The sequence below is a fragment of the Mus caroli genome, chromosome 3, assembly GCF_900094665.2.
Source record: "Mus caroli chromosome 3, CAROLI_EIJ_v1.1, whole genome shotgun sequence".
Classification (NCBI taxonomy): Eukaryota; Metazoa; Chordata; class Mammalia; order Rodentia; family Muridae; genus Mus; species Mus caroli.
Genome location: NC_034572.1, coordinates 1,802,705 through 1,819,094, shown reverse-complemented (window position 1 = coordinate 1,819,094; position 16,390 = coordinate 1,802,705). Strand labels below are relative to the sequence as shown.

The following is a 16,390-nucleotide window of genomic DNA, read 5'->3' as shown; positions in this document are numbered from 1 at the left end:
GAGTACTATAGAAAACCACAACTGGTCAAATTACAGAAAGAAAACTGACTCCAGGGTGCCTATCCCCAGTAGATACATCTACAGCATAACTCTTGTGCCTAAGGCTCAGAAAACATTAAAGAAGATGGAATGGATGGCACATAAGTGACAGAACACAAGACAACTATTTTTCCTGTGAGGTTGTACACCCAGATATGACAAGAAAGCTACTCAGGATACTTCAACAATATAGCAAACTAAATAGGGCCTGAACAAGCACAACAATAGCAGATATGCTAACATGAAGGGAATATCCACATGATTCACACTAAACAAAGAACTTTAATAACCAAAGATTGCTGGGACAGAGAGAATAAGCTTTCTACAGGGCTGGTCACTCTGATTGCTTATCCAAACCAAGCAGTCAGCTCAGGGGTTTCATTCTTACAACACCTTAAGCTATGCCATCGCCATTTATGAGAAGATTCTTTTAAGAAGCTCTTTTCTACAGATCACCTGCTTCACATCCCTTACCACAGTTATCTGATTCTGAATATTTTTTGTTCTTTGTTGCACAGAATTAATATTTCTTTTTTTTATAAAAGATGTATTTATTTATTACATATAAGTACACTGAAACTGTCTTCAGACACATCAGAAGAGGGCATCAGATCTCATTACAGATGTTTGTGAGCCACCATGTGATTGCTGGGATTTGAACTCATGACCTTTGGAAGAGCAGTCAGTGCTCTTACATGCTGAGCCATCTCTCCAGCTCCACAGAACTGATATTTCACAGAAGGGTCCCCCTATGTCTTGCTCATGCTGTAAAATGGTTATAATGAAATAACAATGGTGTACAAAATACACACCTTTCAGTTTTGCTGAGAACCTGAAACTGGTCTACAAACTAGATCCACTTAAATATTTCTAAATATAGAATATAATTAATCATGCTTTTATGAAGAACTGATCAAAGCAGTTCTGTGTCTCTGGTACCATAAATTATAGGAATGACATGTGCCTTTTATTCATGACAAGGTTAGCTTCTGAGAGGAATACACATTTACCTGAGGCTGCCTTCAATTGCTGCTCTATAAGTTCGTCCTCACCATTCCTGGCTCCCAAAGATGCTGTTTCTGTAAAAGACATCAGTATAATGGGTAAAAATGTCATCAAAGATAGAACTAATATTACAAGATCCCCAAGTAGGACTGCCATAGGATGAGTAACAGAAGTAACAGAAGGAGCTTATAAGAAGATCTAGCACACAAAGATCAAACACACAGTGTTTGGAGAAATTATACCGGGTCAGAATAGGGTAATATTTAAATACTGGTGATTAGCAAGACACAGCAAATACAACAGTATATAAAATCATAGAATCAGGAACTTTGGGTTTTTACCTTTAGATTTTTACCCTTTGACTAAGGCTATCTCTATATGATAATCATGGCACTTTATATCCACTATGAGAATCCTCTTTCTTATGAAGTATCCAAATGAAAAGCCCCCTAAATGACAACTGATGGATAAGACCACAGTAAAGCCCCCCGTACTTCGAGAGCAATCTGAAGACTGAATTCATCATTAGTCAATTCATATCTGTATTTGGTTCCAGGGCAGAAATGGCACAAACATGGTGGCTTGCTAGCTCAACCTTAAACATGAACAGCTGTTTATATAACTTCCTTATTCACTTCTCTTATCTTGTATAAAGAAATAGTGGTGTGCTACCAGAGGAGAAAGCAGTAATAAATATCACACAACTACAAGCCATGGGTCTTACAACAGTGACCTACCTACAAAATACACTAGTGCAATAGTGTCACAAATGTTATAGGCGTAACCAACCTCCCTTTTTAAGTTGGATTTAAGGTCTATTCCATGATGGAACCCATAACTGACAAGGTTAAAATGGACAAGAACCTGAGACTATATAGATCATGGGCCTTATGAGAAAACTAACTACAGTTTTTCTACCAAGGTAACAGAGTCATAAAATAGTGCCTAATGATATCTGCTATACCCTCTTCAGAGAAGCTTTTTCTTCTATTAACTGGTAATTAACACACAGACTCATAGTTATAAAGAATGAAAACACTTAACCCTAAAGGTATGGCTTCATCAGCCACCTCCACCCTGACTTAAGGCCTAGGGACCTATATGAAAGACCAGGAGGAAGAATTGTAAGAGCCAGATGTGGTGGATGATTCCAAGAGGAAAAGAAAACATCTGGAAGACACAACAGGACTAATACTAGTATGAGAACAGCAATAGTACAGGTTCAAACCAACACATCCCAGTGAGGAGAAGGGAAGACAGACATAAAACCCACCCTAATATATGAAGCTACTTGACACTGATACCTGCATGGGAAGGGAAGCCCAATTTTCCCTAGCAGAGTTGCTGTGAAAATATCAACCACACTTCAGACCAACCACATATAATATGCTCAAAAGTAGTTGGTGAATACAAATGGACTCCATGTTTTTAATGTACTTTCAGTTCTTTTAGGGGGCATAATTTTTATTTGGTTTTATTTGCTTGGTTTGATATCCATTTTCGGCTTTTATTTTGTTTTTGAGAAACTGGGAGAGAAAGAATATGAAATTGGGTGGGTAGAGAGGAAGGGAAAATCTGAAAGGAGATAAAAGAGGGAAAACAATATGATGAAAATATGATATACAAAAAAACCTCTTAACTAAAACAAATTTAAAGAGGTGTTGACTCAGATGATAAGAGCATTGGCTGGTCTTCCAGGGGACCAAGGTTGAATTTCCAGCACCCTCATAGCAGCACTTAACTGTCTATGTAAATCTAGTTTCAGGGCATCTAACATTCTCACAAACAGAGACATTCAGGCAAAACACCAATGCATATAATATATAAGAAATGCTTCTAAAAATTTAAAAGAAAAAACCACTAGACATTAGAACGTGCCTTTAATCTTTTATACTTTCTCCATTCTGAATCACTGTCTTCTGTTCTTTTATAAGGTATCTTGTCTTATGTCTCTTTTCCCTGTCCTGTTTCTCCTTCTAGAGGTTAGTGTTCTCTTCTACAACACCAAATTTACTCTAAACTCTTTTCTTTATAATCTGATGTTTCACTAACATTTCAACAAGTATCATTTAATGATATAAAATGTTGAGTAAAAACTCATGATTCCACCATTTTCCAGGTATGAGATCTCAGGTAAATTCTTTTCCTCTAGGTCTGAATTCATTCCATTTAAAGGAAAGACATCACTATATAAATAGTAGATAATTCTAAGGGTAAATTCTTGATATAAGTAAAACTAAAGAGATATAGTCTTCAAAGTTGGAAAAGACTAAGTGTGATTAATCTGTTTAAAGGGTTTTCCCTCAAAGTGACTCTTGTTTGTCTAATATGTCTAGGTAAAAGCACCTCCAGCAATTCTGAGTGCTTTAACTAAACAAATAATGAACTTTGAAAATATAAATTCACATCCAGCCAATATTATTATATTTGCTATTTTTCTTCTGTCTCAAAACTTTTGTCCTTTGGTAGTAACCTATTTTAAAATAGTAAAATCAGAGTAAATTTATAAAACTTTCCACATGAATACACAGAAATACTTTTCTTATAAGCATGTCTTAAATTAATCTTGTAAGCAAGAATTTATCCTCTGTCGTTGCTCATAAATCCTGGAGTGACTCCAAAATAGGTCACAGCCTTGATGAGTATCTGACCTGTCATTCAGGAAGCTACCTTCTTCCTCTTGCCTGAATGGCTTCAAGTCCTGGTCATCTTTGTTCCTTTGGATTTAAATGCCTGTTTTGTTCTCCAACTTTTAGCTTCCTATTCTTCTCTTAAAGTCAAAAGCAGATTCTCTCTAAACAATTGCCTTATACTTCTGTTTAGCACTGGCTACAGAGGATGGTGATGAGGTTTGTATGATCTGTACATATTTCCACACTATCCTCATATATGTCATATAAGGAGAGAGACTGATATAACAAACTGTCCTATGAAAGCTGCTCACATCCAAAATAGCTACATTCCAAACCAGAGTAGGCTCACCATGAGAAGTTATAATCAGTTTCCAATGTCCAAAGATTGATAACTATATCCAGCCCAGAAAACAATCCCTGTTACACATATCAATATAGATATATAGAGATAGATATGCAGATATAGATATAAATAAAAACTATGATTTTCTAGCAAAAACAAGTACAGTAAATGAGCAATGCCCCAACATATGCCCCAACACATATTTTACTATATAGTTTAACTTCATTCAAAGTTGTCACCAATTGTACCCAAATGAATTTCACAAAATGATACTTCTTAATGATTAGTAAAAACCAAACAATGACAGTTATCATGCATGTCTACTAAGTAGTATGCAAGATATGTGTGTAGAAGCAAGCATGTAATACAATAAAATCATGGGGAAAATTACTACTCCTCTCTTTATATATGGAGAATTAAACAGATTGACAACTTATCCTAGGTCATGACATTAGAAACTCATAGAGTCTGGACTAAGAACCTTTTGTCTGTCTATTCTAGATGCTGAAAAATACTTAAATGGTCCAGCTATAGTAGTACAATATTTAGAAGCTCATGAAGATTTCCCTAGGCCCACTGAAGACCAGAAACTCAGTAGAAATGAATGAGAAGCCATGTTCACTGGTCTTTTAAAAATCCTAATATTTCATAAAACATTTATGCTTTGTTATATAAAATGTAAGTAAATAGTTTGTGTTTGGTTATATTTATTTTTCTGGAATCATATAGACCATAAAAATAAAAATGATTAATCTTACAAATTAAATACTGTAGCATGGAATCTGCTTCAATGTAAGCCATACTACAAATATGCTCAAAAGGGATGGAGTTCAGTGTGCCCCAGAGCCATTTTTAGAGTCTTCAGTGCTGGTTTTCTCCTTTATACAAGTAATATAAATATTTTAATAAAGGAACTTTTAACTTATCAACAAACTGATTAATCTGTACTTTCCTACCTATTTAAAATGAAATGTTTAGAATCCAGTTATAATACATAACATCTTGCAATATTTCACTTTAATAATTGCTGTGTAATAACAAACTGACTGCTGTTAGCTGGATCTGTCACTTTGTGAGTGATTTAATTAAATTAGTAGTGCGTGTGCTTTTTAGTATAAGACCTTTTAAATGCTGTTTAAAAGAAATAGCATTGAATTAGCTTATCTAATATTCGGTTCTATCTTGTCAATTTAGTCATGATCACATATTTGAAAATGGGATCGATTATTCTATTTTTATTAACACAATGTGGGAACAATCAGAAACGTTTTTCTTGGAATAGGGTATTGATCATTGAAATTCACATTATCAGCAGCAAGACTTGTTGAAGCATTTGCTTGATGCCTGTCCTGACTAAGGTTCTGTTTATTCACATTCAGTTACAGTTGGCCAGTAATGGAGATGTGTTTGGAAACCTCACAGTTCCCTTTCAGACACAGTTTTCTATGTACAATGTTACACAAACAGGTGCTTTTAATATCCTAAAGATAACTTTTCCTTCAATTTTGCAATGACTTTAAGTGTTCAGTCTTACCATGAGGGCCCCATCTACAGACTCCTGAGGATGACAGTTCTAACAAGTTCTCCCCTTACTTTGTACAGACACTTCCTCTACAACCCAATCATCATGGGATTCTCCTTTACATTTTCTCTCTCTTAAACCAAGAATACTTATTCTAGAGAGTAAATTGATAGTGTTTTGGCACTTAAATCACTACTTTCTGAAAGATTCTTTCACCCCTGCTTATTGGGACATTAAAAAACTAATTGATACAAATCTCGTGGTTTTCTTTCTATTTTATTGAAAATAGATTCTTCTCTAGTACTACATATATTGACAGCAGTTTTCCCTCCCTCCTGTCCTTGAAACTGTCTGCCACCTACCCTCTTTCTCAGAACTACTCCCTCTCATTTTCTCTTGGGAAGAGAGCAGGCCTCCAAGAGAAAACAGCCAAACACAACAAAACACAAATACAGCAAGACAAGGCACGCTGGACACTCAGGCCTTAAGAAGACACAATGGTTCTCCCTCTAAAACCACAGTCACATGATTAACTCAGTGGGTCACAAAACAAAACAGAAAGGCATTTAAGGACAATGGAGAGATAGGTCCAATAGGAAGAAAAGAAGAGAGGGCATGGTTACAGTAATTATCATGTATTCTATACATGAAATAGGTTGTCAATAAGAGGATATCGTTTAATAAAAATCTACTTTTATTTAAGCAAAAAAGTGAAAGTTCATGACTTAAAAGGGGAATGAAGAATTTAATGTTGAGCTGACTGAATCTACACTAAACCATGGTTTTAAATCTCTTGCTCTGCTTTATTATAAGTTATATAGTATATCATCACTGTTATCCATAGAGAGTCAACACAGCATATTATACATACACAGAGAACATACAAATATGTATACATGTAATTATATATTTACATTTTTATGCTAGTCACATTTAGGCATACATTGGAGACTTGTGGAACATATCATTGCACGTATCTCCTCTGTTTGCCTACAAAAGTCCCACCTCTCACCCCCATACTACTTTGCTAACACATTAAACAGTAATGTATATCACTATTTTTAGCAAAATCCATGGCATTTAAAAGAAGACATATGCCAGAAAATAAGTAAACATTAAGCCAACTGTTTTAACATAGTAGAAAAAATTATCTTTCTTCAGTCTTCAGTATCACTTCAAAACCCCTGTTACTGTATACAGTAAGAAAAGTTCACTTTTAATTATGGATACAATTCAGAATTCTAAAATAGAACAGGTTTCAAACAAACTTCACCCCACAGCCAATCTAGATACTTCCTCTCCTCCCACTTTCCGTATGGAGGTTCTCTGTGCTCTATCAGAGCCCTGAGACTCACTGTGCAGCTATGTTCAAGACTGAATACAAGAGAAGACATTAACACATGTCCAGTTTTTAGAAAGTAAGTTAGCATTTGCTAAAAATTAGGGAGTTTGCAAGCATACAGCAGATTTCCTTACCCAATCCTCACAGTCATCTGCCACATAAGCATTACTGCTTTTAGGAAAGAGATGAGATATCAAAGCTCAGACAGTTTAAGTCATTTTTTTCCAATGGCACAGAAAGGCAGCGGGAGTGTTTTGGAGGAGTCAGTCTGATTCTAAAGCTCTGTCCTTCCTGCCCTGGACCATGTGCCCCAGGCATCCTCTAGGAGACCTCAGTCAGGAATCCTAAGAACTCATTTTTTTTTCCTTCTAAATGGCAGCACAAGCTCCTTCAAAGCAAATTCATCTTAACAAGATTAGTATTTAGAAGATACATGAAATTGTACATTTATTACTATCAGGGTAATTTACATTTTGAAACAGCGTTTGGAGCTTGCTAGGGCATTGCAAACATGTCCCAATAAAGAAAGTTTACAGTGAGAAGTGGTTGCAAGTGTCTTCTTCAGCTGTTGCTTATGCTCATGAGGCAGACTTCTCTTCTCAAGAGCTGGGTGACTCAATGTGCTGCTGCAGGGTTCTGAGTAGCTAAGTAGCCTTATCCTTGTTGAACTATTATTGAGGATTCTCCTGAGTGATTTCTTCCAGTCAATAACAGACTGAAGTGTACTGGATAGTGCTATGTCAACTGCCTGAATGTGCTTATTGTTAGTGTTTGTTTGTTTTCTTGGGAAAACTAAAGCTTTTTTACTTTGTCATCTTTTATTTTACCCAGAAATAGTTTTTTATTGTATGAAGGGAAAGTCTCCTGAGTCTTCCTCTATTCAGAATATTTAATCATTATTTTTTACTTCCTAAGTTATCTCTGATCTCAGTGTAATTGGCATCAAGGAATTTACTAAATCCTTGATATCAATTCGCTTCAATAAATTACTCAGACATATTCCTAATGTCTTATGTTGTAAAGTGCTCTAACTGAATAATTTTTTCTTAAGTTTACTAGTTCTGATACCTTTTTCTATGGGAGATTCTGTTTCACGCTTGCTTAGAAATTAGATCAAATTTCATCTCTTCTTAGAATGGGGAACAAAATATCCATGAAAGGAGTTAAAGAGACAATGTTCAGAGCTGAGACTGAAGGAAGAACCACGCAGAGACTGCCCCACCTGGGGATCCATCACATAATCAAGCACCAAACCCAGACACTATTGCATATGCCAGCAAGATTTTGCTGACAGGACCCTGATATAGCTGTCTCATGTGAGGCTATGCCAGTGTTTGGCAAATACAGAAGTGGATGCTCACAGTCATCTATTGGATTGAGCACAATGTTCCCAATGAAGGAGTCAGGGAAAGTACCCAAGGAGCTAAAGGGGTCTGCAACCCTATAGGAGGAACAACAATATGAACTAACCAATACCCCCAGAGCTCGTGTCTCTAGCTGCATATGTAGCAGAGGATGGCCTAGATGGCCATCAATGGGAGGAGAGACCCTTGGTCTTGTGAAGATTATATGCCCCAGTATAGAGGAATGCCAGGGCCAGGAAGCAGGAGTGGTGGGTCGGGGAGCAGGGGGAGTGGGGAAAGTATAGGGGATTTTCAGAGAGGAAACTAGGAAAGGAGATAGCATGTGAAATGTAAATGAAGAAAATAGCTTTATCAAATGCCCATGATCACAATTTAAGCATTATGTTTTGCTCCCATCTCTCACATGTTTGCCTAGTTACTTAGTCTTTATGGAATTCATTGCAAGGTCTATGTTGTACAAAGTACTTTCCATTCCACAGCTACTTCTGCTGGCTTTGATGACTGCTCATCAACAGAGGAAATATTTCAGGTCTCCAAACTGAAACTTGATCTACTCAAGTAGAGTCATGTCAAGCAAAGGACTGTTCAACTCTTTTCCTATGACTTGTAGCTAGCTTTATGTATACAAAAATAATCTACAGTTGGTTTATCCTGTTATATTTTCATATGTATATCACACCATAGAAGAATCTAGTTATAATGCTATATAGTATGTTTCTAGAGCATACCAGATGGTTAACCAAGATTTTATGCTCTTTGTCTAGAGACACTTCATTCCTCCTTCCTCTATTACACTACTATCAACAACTCTCTTATGGTCCTACAAATCTCTCTACATTTGATATCTTATAATTAGACTCAGAAAATATTCATTTTTCCTGATTGGCTTATTTCACTTATCTTAATATTATGAAAGTTTATCCTTGTTTTTTCATAGTTAAGCTTTAATGCATAAAAGCATTGATACACTGGTCCTTGGTCACTGAGTTCTCTCAATACCTACATACAGACCAAAAGACTTCTGAAATGTCTTAATTGAAGGAAAAACCAATGGTCACCTTGTTGTATCCTTATTTTTTGTTGTTGTTTTTTTAATTTGAAATACTTCTATCTTGAAATCCTCTAGAAAATTTCTTATAAGAGTGCCACTTAGCCTGAGGGAAGGGTCATTTGTTCAACTCAGACATAGAAGCTTTAATAGTATCTCTGCCATTTTATCTCAAAAGTTTCTGTAATGATAGTTGTTTCATTCTGGGTCTGCACTGCTCACAAATGAATACAAATGTAGAGTTATTTTTATTATTGTTGATGGGGTTAGGGTAGTGCAGGTGCCACTGAGGTCTGGGGTATTATATCCCTCTGGAGCTAGAGTCATAGGCAATTGCAAGCCACCCTATGTTGGGCTAGAAACAGAACCTAGGTCTATGCAAGAGTAGTACACATAACCAGTGAGCAAGTTCTCCAGACACCTGGTACAATGTGGGGCATTGGGCTATGCACAGACAGCCTGGTTTCCAGTTGAGGGTAGATCTTGAACCCCAGGAGAACCCAATGGGTGGTAATTCCCACCTACATGGGACAGTAGGCGTTCTACCATGTCTTCTGGAATCCTGGCTCCTGTCGAAGTTACTGCTCCCACAGTCCCCACAGGAGAAGCATGTGGCTAGTAGTCACATAGACAATGTCCCAAGCTTCTGACCTTCAGGCTAAACTCCTCCCAGTTACCTAGCAACACCATAGGTAACAGCCTACCATAAGAGGGGCTGCTTGGCCCCACCTTGCTCTCTCCTATTACACTCTCTCCTCATCCTCTCCTCTTTCTCTCCTTTCACTTTCTTGCTCTCTCTCCCTCTTGCTCTCTCCCTCTTAGTCTAGCCTTTGTTTTCTCTCTCCTTTTCCCCTTTCTCTCCTCTTGGCCATGGCCAGTCTCTCTGTTTTACCTTCTCTCTTTCCCCCTGCCTTTCTACAATAAAGCTCTAAAACTATAGACACTCTCTGTTCATCAAGGCCTGCTATGCATGGATGAGGGGGTAGGCTTTCCCCTAATGAGCTGTGTCTAATCTCCCGATAGAAGGCCTTCCTGTGCTCCAGCCATGGACCAAACTTTGGGCTCTCGCCTATGTGGGAACCTCTCTCCCTCTTCCCTCTCTCCCATAACACCAGGGCCAAGGTTATTGCCCTGGAGCCCCTGGTTTTGAGGGATGCCCCTTGTCCACCCCCCATTGAATGGGGCCAGTGGCTTAGATGCCCACCCGGGCCGAGTGGAAAGTGTCCGGCAGCCTGCTCAGAGCATAGGAGGAACTCTGGCTGGACGTGGGTCATCTTCCCTCCCTCTCTTTCCCCTACACCCCTTAAGTTTCCAACAGATGGTAGCAAGAGGATGATTATGCCATCCATGGGAGAGCAGCCCATAAATAGTAGGAAAACAACTTTTTAAATGTATTCTTTATTTTCTGTAACTTCATATCATCAAGATTTTATTTCAGTCACACTCAATGAGCCTTTTGAGTATTTTTCTTTGGAACAACCATCCATGGAAAATATCCCACAGCATGCACTCTTGCTGGGGAGAGTCAGAGGATTGTAGCCCCAATGTTGAAGTGATGGTCACTTTTTATATGGCTCAGATTAATTCTCTGCTTTGAACATCTGAGCAAGAAGATGTAATAGGTCAGTGGCATAAAACTTCTATATGCTACAGCAACCTGGCTCCAAGAAGCCTGTGCTGACAAAGAAGTCTTTCATTAAGAAAATATTGACTAATCCTATGAATATGTTTCTACTAAGAGAAAAGCCTGTGGATCTAAGAACAAAACACTCTTAAATGTAAATTCCAGCTCCTCTGTTTTCTCACTATTAGATACTGATAAAATCAGTTACCTCATTGACATTCAGGAGTCTTGTCTGGTACTATAAATATGGTCAGAAACCTATGGCAGACAGATCACAGGCCCAGCTGGGAACTGAATATTATTGTTTAGCTAAATTGAAATAGTGTAAAATTGACTTCTGTTTGCTTATACCAAAAGTCAAACACTATTCGAAGTCTTAAGTCAGAAGAATCTCTTCTTCCAGGAAACAATAGAGAATGTGGAAATTCATGTCTATAAAATGTGCTAGGAATAAGTAGTAGATAAATTTTTTGCCCTAAACAAGACACCTATAATTTCTACCATCCTTTTGAAGACTCATGGAACATTTTCAAAAAGGGGAAGGAAAGAATGTAAAAGCCTGAAGATGAGAATCTGCAACATATCATCTTTGCATAGTACAGCTTTTGCAATCAAGGACTCTGAGATATTCTGAATGCCTGCAATGGGTCTATGTGACAAATAACAGGCCATCAACAGTCAGACATGGATAGAGAGGAAACTTAGATGGGGAGCCATCCTTTACTGCTGAACTATTTGCTATTGCTGAACTCATTGACAGAAATCACTTCCTTCAGCTGTGGGCTCATTGGTGAGCAAGCCAGGCTGAAATGGACACATTTCCAATCCAGTTGTTACACAGACTGCCCTGGTTAAACTATATTGGTCACAAAATCAAACCAAAAGCAAAGAACTGAGACTGGACTGGAGGAGAGGATTGGTGAGGGCAGAAAGTGAATAGCAAGAGTTGGGGGAAGAGAGTAGTTGGGCTATATTATTGACATGATTAAACTGTCAGACAAGAAAATTAATCACTAATGTTTCCTAAAATACACTAAAGTAAGGTATTAAAAATGAAAAGTAACATTGAGGAGTACTGAGTGAAGTAATGGAAAAACAGTGCTTGTGTTCCCTAGCGGCTTCCTGTAACTTTGATCTAGCTTTCAGAACACAAGATAATAAACAAACAAGTTTACAATGTACATGAATTTGGTGCTCGCGAGTTTTGGATTCCACCTACCTGTTATACTTCATTTGTTCATGTACATTGGTGCTATAAACCTTTCTTGACAATGACACTATTATCCTTTCAATCATTTGAGAATTTGAGAAAGAGTTTCATTTTGTAGAACTGGCTAATCTGGAACTTCTACATAGATCAGGCTGGCCTTGTATTCACAGAAGTCTACTTGTCTCTGCCACCCAACCAACAGGATATATGAAGTGTTCCACCCACCATAACTTGATATTATTAGTTGTTGACTATTTTGGAAACAGCAATTATTAGCAGGACTCTGTACTGATATTCTAAACTACACAGCTTAAACCTTTAAAACAAGAACTTAAGGATATTTTACATATTATAATGAATTTTTTTTCAATCAGTGGGAAGATCCATTTTCTCATCTTTAAGATGTAGATCAGAATATTTCCTCTCAGGATACCATATTTTGTCTTTTTAAGATTAAATTAAGTGACTGTTTTTACCAGTTCATGGTAATCAAGAAAAACAAATAAAATCTATGCATGTTCCTTTCTAAATGCATAAGACTTAAACAGATGAACATAAGTATAGAATTCATTAGTAATTACTGTTTTTCTACTTTGTGACTTACATACAACCATGAGAGAAAACCTTCAGATTAACTAGAGCAATTTTGTTTTTCCAACATAAAAAATTATTAAATTAATTTTCCATTAACACGTGATTTGGAAAAGCTTCCTAGATTACATATTTTCATAATTGATAATTTTCTGCATATAATTATATTAGCAGAGGTTGACTACTCATAGTTATATAGTAGGTATTATACACACAGCATTTGTCTAGCAGGAAGATGAATCTGGAGGGGAAAAGGTAGAATGGCTTATGAGGAAGATCAGAAAGACCTCAGTGGAGCCAAGAGTGAAAAGTATAATTTGGGGACAGGCTATGAATTTTTGAGTCAACACTTGGGAATAACCATGAAATATTCATTTAATAAGTCACTTTGTCATTCACTCATTAGTGAGCAAGCAGATTGATGAGACTTGGCACATTGCTTTCTTTGCACTATGGAAAGTAAATTGTTTCTGAAAACCAAACTATTTATTTCCCTCTTATCTAAGTGTATATGTTGGCAAGGGGTTCCTAGATCTTGGGAAAATGAAATTTTTAAACATGGTGCTGAATTCATATTTTCATCTTGAGATTGGTATTTGACAATGAAAGATACAGTCAGAAGTTTTGTTATAAATAAATAACAATAAAATGACTTCTGTTTTTGAATGTACCACTTTCCAGAAGAGATTATGGAGAAAGGCTAAAGACCAATTTTATTAGACAGAATAGGGATACAAAGACACTCAAGACTGGAGTAAGAGAGATGACGAGGTTATTGGGTGTATGCATAGGCATATACAGGAAGATGTTTAATAAAACTTAAAGAGGACAGAAGTAAATTTTGTAAGAGAAGCCTGAAGGAAGCATTAATAAATGACATCTATGAATAAGTGACTGAGCACAGAAAGAATGTCTACAGTGTGCAAGATGACAACAGAGGGCCAAGAGTCAAAACACACACACACACACACACACACACACACACACACACACACCAAGAAGTAAATGACCCTGGAAGATAAAGAGGGTGCTAAGAGATGTTGATAAAGACCAAAGTGGGAAACACATGTCCCTAGAGAATACAGCTAACCACTGGCCAACATAGAAGAACATTTCCAGAAATTTAAGTTACAAATACAAAACTACAGGTAAGTATAGCTTTTATCCTTCATCAAAAAGAGCTTCTTTTGTTCATTGACAGAGACCGTTATAGACAGCCAAGGCCCCATTTGATACATCTACAATACAAATATACCTTAGACTCTGGGAACATCACAGAAGTGTGAGTAGAAAGGTTGTAAGAATCAGAGGAAGACCAGGAGAGGATGTATGGTGTAAGATATTGTCTTCACTTTATGATAGGAATGTTCACCAGGAAATCTCAACAATATGGTTCCCTAACAAGATCTGGAAAATGACTATACTGGTTGACATTCCTATGTGAATGGAGAAATCTCACAAGGCTCTATCTCTACATAAGAGCTATGGTCAGAAAATGGTTGCTGAAAGTGGAAGAATCAGTCTTCTCTAGGGACAATCCCCTAATTCTCTAATTCTAAGAGATCAGCCCTAAACACATGTGAGCAATACTAAATTAACAGTATATGTATGTGTGTATGTATGTGAATGTTTAGTATGGGAAACACGGGAGATGTTGGAGAGAGGGGAAGGGGGAAGGAAAAATGCACATGCAATGCTCATATATGAAATTCTCAAAATAAATTAAAATAAGACCACTGATGATAAAGTCAAAATGATGACCTACAGAGGTGGTGCTGGAAGGAAGTCATCAATCTTATAAAGGAGAAGTAGATAGGACTTACAAGTGACTTGATGCAGACAGAGAGGCATGAGAGGAATGAAGGATAAATACTGCCTGTAGCCTAACACATAACATGAAGATTCTACTTATTAACTTGTAGAAGAACACAGCTGGGGTGCTTTGAAGAGAGGAGGGGGCTTAGATTCATAAGTCTGAATGTTTGGGGTTGCAATGTTCTATTTACATCTTCAAGTAAATCACCTAGGCAAGAGAATGAGAAGGTGTATATACACTTAGATAAGACAGAGACAAACAGAAGGAGAGACCATGAGAACTTTGAAATAAGGTTGCATATTGTCTAGAGGCCTAAAATAGAGCCTATAGTATACTTCCATACATACAGACACAGTGACTGTTAGAAAATTTCACCCTGGGACAATGAAGTGCAATGAAGTTCACCTTGGGACAATGAAGTGCTTTATTGTTCTCCATAAGGAGAGTTGCCAACCTTTCAGAAAAAAAAATCATCTTTAAAAACCTCATTAATTTTAGTCAGCTTTATAACTATATTTCTTATTTTTCATTTTCTGTACTAAAGGCATTCTCCTCATTGTCTGCTAGGAATTGGACAAGTTCAGTCTGTCATTTCCAAATGAGCAGGAAAGAGTGAAAAGACCTGAGAAAGAATAGAAATGGGGAAAAAGGACACAGAGAAGGAAGGGAGGCAGCAGGGAAGGAGATGATTGGAAAAGAAAGGAAGATAGGAAGGCAGAGGGGTGAGGTCTATGCTGAAATCACCATAAATGTCTTAGAACTAAGCAAGCATAAGTTTTCAAAAAATCAAAAACTTTATAAATCTTAAATTAACAACTCCAAATATTTGGGAGAACAGGACTCTTAGTAAGTTTGCCTAATTTATTTATGACCATATTTCAAAAGCAAAAAGTGGTAAAAACTAAAGAAAAGTTTAGAGATGGTGATTTCAAGAGAATAAGGACTGTGTTTCATAAAATAAAGAGAGGTAAGGGAAAAACAAGACAAAACAAAAACATCAAAGACAAAAACCAAACCAAAAAAAACCCAAAATCCTAAAGTTCTAAAATAATATTTTCCTTGCTAAATGGCTTGTAGAACACACATTTTTAATATGGTAAATAATTTGAGCCAATATAGTTATCTTTTGTGAATATTTGATAATATAACTAAATAGGAATGGGAGAACTGAAAATTTATTTAATGAAATAAAATAAGGTACATGGGAATAAGTTGCACCCTTCATATGGCAAATGTTTATGTACCTTTTCTAAATGTCTAACTTCTCTTTTTCTGATATTCACAGAAATCTTATTATAAGAATATTATAGAACTCTGTTTCTAGAGAGAGGAAAATAGACCTCAAATGGCTGGCAAGGGTGATTAATATGCTGAACTCTGTGGGTTATTAAGAAGTACTAGCGTTATAGAGTAGAATGCCAGAGGATGAGGCCGAAGGCAATATAGCTAAACAATTTTTTAGTCGTTTAATCACTGATCCTCCACTTCTCCTATGATGCCTTTGAAAGAGAGCTTCATTGTGCTCACAGTTTGGTGTTCAGCCATTCTGTCTTCCTTCTCAATGACATATAAGGCACTATGGTGGTTCTGTGGTGGAAGTGTAATGGAATGGTTTGTATATATCTCCCTTTGATAGACTTAGAAAGAAGAAAAAATGACATATTGCTTCATATTCCATATTAATGATGATCAGTGACAAAGCTCAGGAACATGTAAATTCTAAATGTCATTTTAAAAAGTAAATTCTGGACATAGTACTACCAGAGGATCCAGCAATACCTCTCCTGGGCATATATCCAGAAGATGTCCCAACCGGTAAAAAGGACACATGCTCCACTATGTTCATAGCAGCC

The 16,390-nt window shown here is 36.9% G+C and overlaps 1 protein-coding gene across 4 annotated transcripts in view; it reads right to left on the bottom strand.

Moving 5' to 3' along the window:
• Zfhx4 (zinc finger homeobox 4) overlaps nucleotides 1-16,390 on the bottom strand; it is a 199,735-nt gene that overhangs the window by 30,790 nt on the left and 152,555 nt on the right. For all 4 annotated transcript variants that reach the window (XM_021158463.1, XM_021158465.1, XM_029474929.1 and 1 more), the window contains exon 5: nucleotides 1,050-1,118. In XM_021158463.1, the coding sequence (XP_021014122.1) occupies nucleotides 1,050-1,118 (69 nt within the window). The remainder of the gene's footprint in view (nucleotides 1-1,049; nucleotides 1,119-16,390) is intronic.